Source organism: Ailuropoda melanoleuca, unplaced genomic scaffold (assembly GCF_002007445.2).
Source record: "Ailuropoda melanoleuca isolate Jingjing unplaced genomic scaffold, ASM200744v2 unplaced-scaffold3221, whole genome shotgun sequence".
NCBI lineage: Eukaryota > Metazoa > Chordata > Mammalia > Carnivora > Ursidae > Ailuropoda > Ailuropoda melanoleuca.
Genome location: NW_023202960.1, coordinates 1 through 1,322, shown reverse-complemented (window position 1 = coordinate 1,322; position 1,322 = coordinate 1). Strand labels below are relative to the sequence as shown.

The 1,322-nt window shown below is 49.6% G+C and overlaps 1 gene segment (V, D, J or C); it reads left to right on the top strand.

Annotated features, from left to right (window-relative positions):
- The first annotated feature begins 147 nt into the window (after window positions 1-147).
- Window positions 148-814, top strand: LOC117798537. The segment is given in 2 exon segments: window positions 148-307; window positions 411-814. Coding segments are annotated over 2 exon segments (435 nt in total).
- Window positions 815-1,322: the final 508 nt, after the last annotated feature.

Here is a 1,322-nt window from a genome sequence, read left to right as displayed (position 1 = left end):
GGAAAGTTAAATAATGAAATATCATATATTTTTAAAAGGTCAATATCACCAAAACAAAGGCAGTCACATCTGCTCTGGTTACTACCCTCTGTGTCAGCAAAGATCCCAAGCTGAATATATAGTCAGAGGACATGCAAATAGGGCCGTCCGTCTCCTGATTAAAACACCCCAACCCTGACTCTGCAGTTGGGAGAGGAGCCCCAGCCCTAGGATTTCCAGGTGTTCCAATCAGCAATCAGGGCAGAACACAGAGAGCTCACCATGGAGTCTATGCTCGGCTGGGTTTTCCTTGTTGCTCTTTTAAAAGGTAACTCATGCTGAACAAGAGACATGGAGTATGTGAGTGGATCTGAGGGAGACAAGCAGTGGGTGTGTGACAGTTTCCTGACCAGGATGTCTTGTGTCTGCAGGTGTCCAGTGTGAGGTGCAGCTGGTGGAGTCTGGCGGAGACCTGGTGAAGCCTGGGGGGTCCCTGCGACTCTCCTGTGCAGCCTCTGGATTCACCTTCAGTAGCTACGGCATGAGCTGGGTCCGGCAGGCTCCAGGGAAGGGCCTGCAGTGGGTCGCAGTTATTAGCAATAGTGGTGGTAGTACATACTACGCAGACTCCGTGAAGGGCCGATTCACCATCTCCAGCGACAACAGCAAGAACACGCTGTATCTGCAGATGAACAGCCTGAGAGCCGACGACACGGCCGTGTATTACTGTGCAAGTGACACAGTGAGGGGACATCAGTGTGAGCCCAGACACAAACCTCACTGTAGAAGGGGATCTGGACCAGCAGGGGGGGCACACTAGTCACCAATTCTGTCCTTAAGCCCCAGGAGCAGCTGCAGATGAAGGTTGTGGGCAGGTTTCCTGTCAGGGTCTGGGGCTTCCTCTCCATAGAGCAGTTTCCCACAGAGACCCCCTCTGCACACATGATCCTGTGCTTACCTCTTCACTTTCTGATTTAGAAAATTTTTCTAAAGGGAAAGCAGATATAGTAAAAACCACAAAATACAGACTCACTCACATTGTTTAGTTCTGTCCCTAAATACCAATGAATTACAAATATCCTGATGCCCATAAGCTGAACCTTCACAGGAATCCCAGCTGCACTCAGTGTGCATCACAGGACCTCCCAGCTCAACATGCAAGCTTGCTAGAGCAGCATTAATTGAATGATGGACATGAGGCCACAAAGGCATTGACAATCCAAAGCAAGAAAAGAGAGAGTCTTTGTGGGGTCAGTGTCTTAAACCATGCAAACAGCATCAATGTCAGTGACACCGTGGGAAAGCAGTGGAACCCCTTCCCGTTGTTGTATGGATGTGGAGTC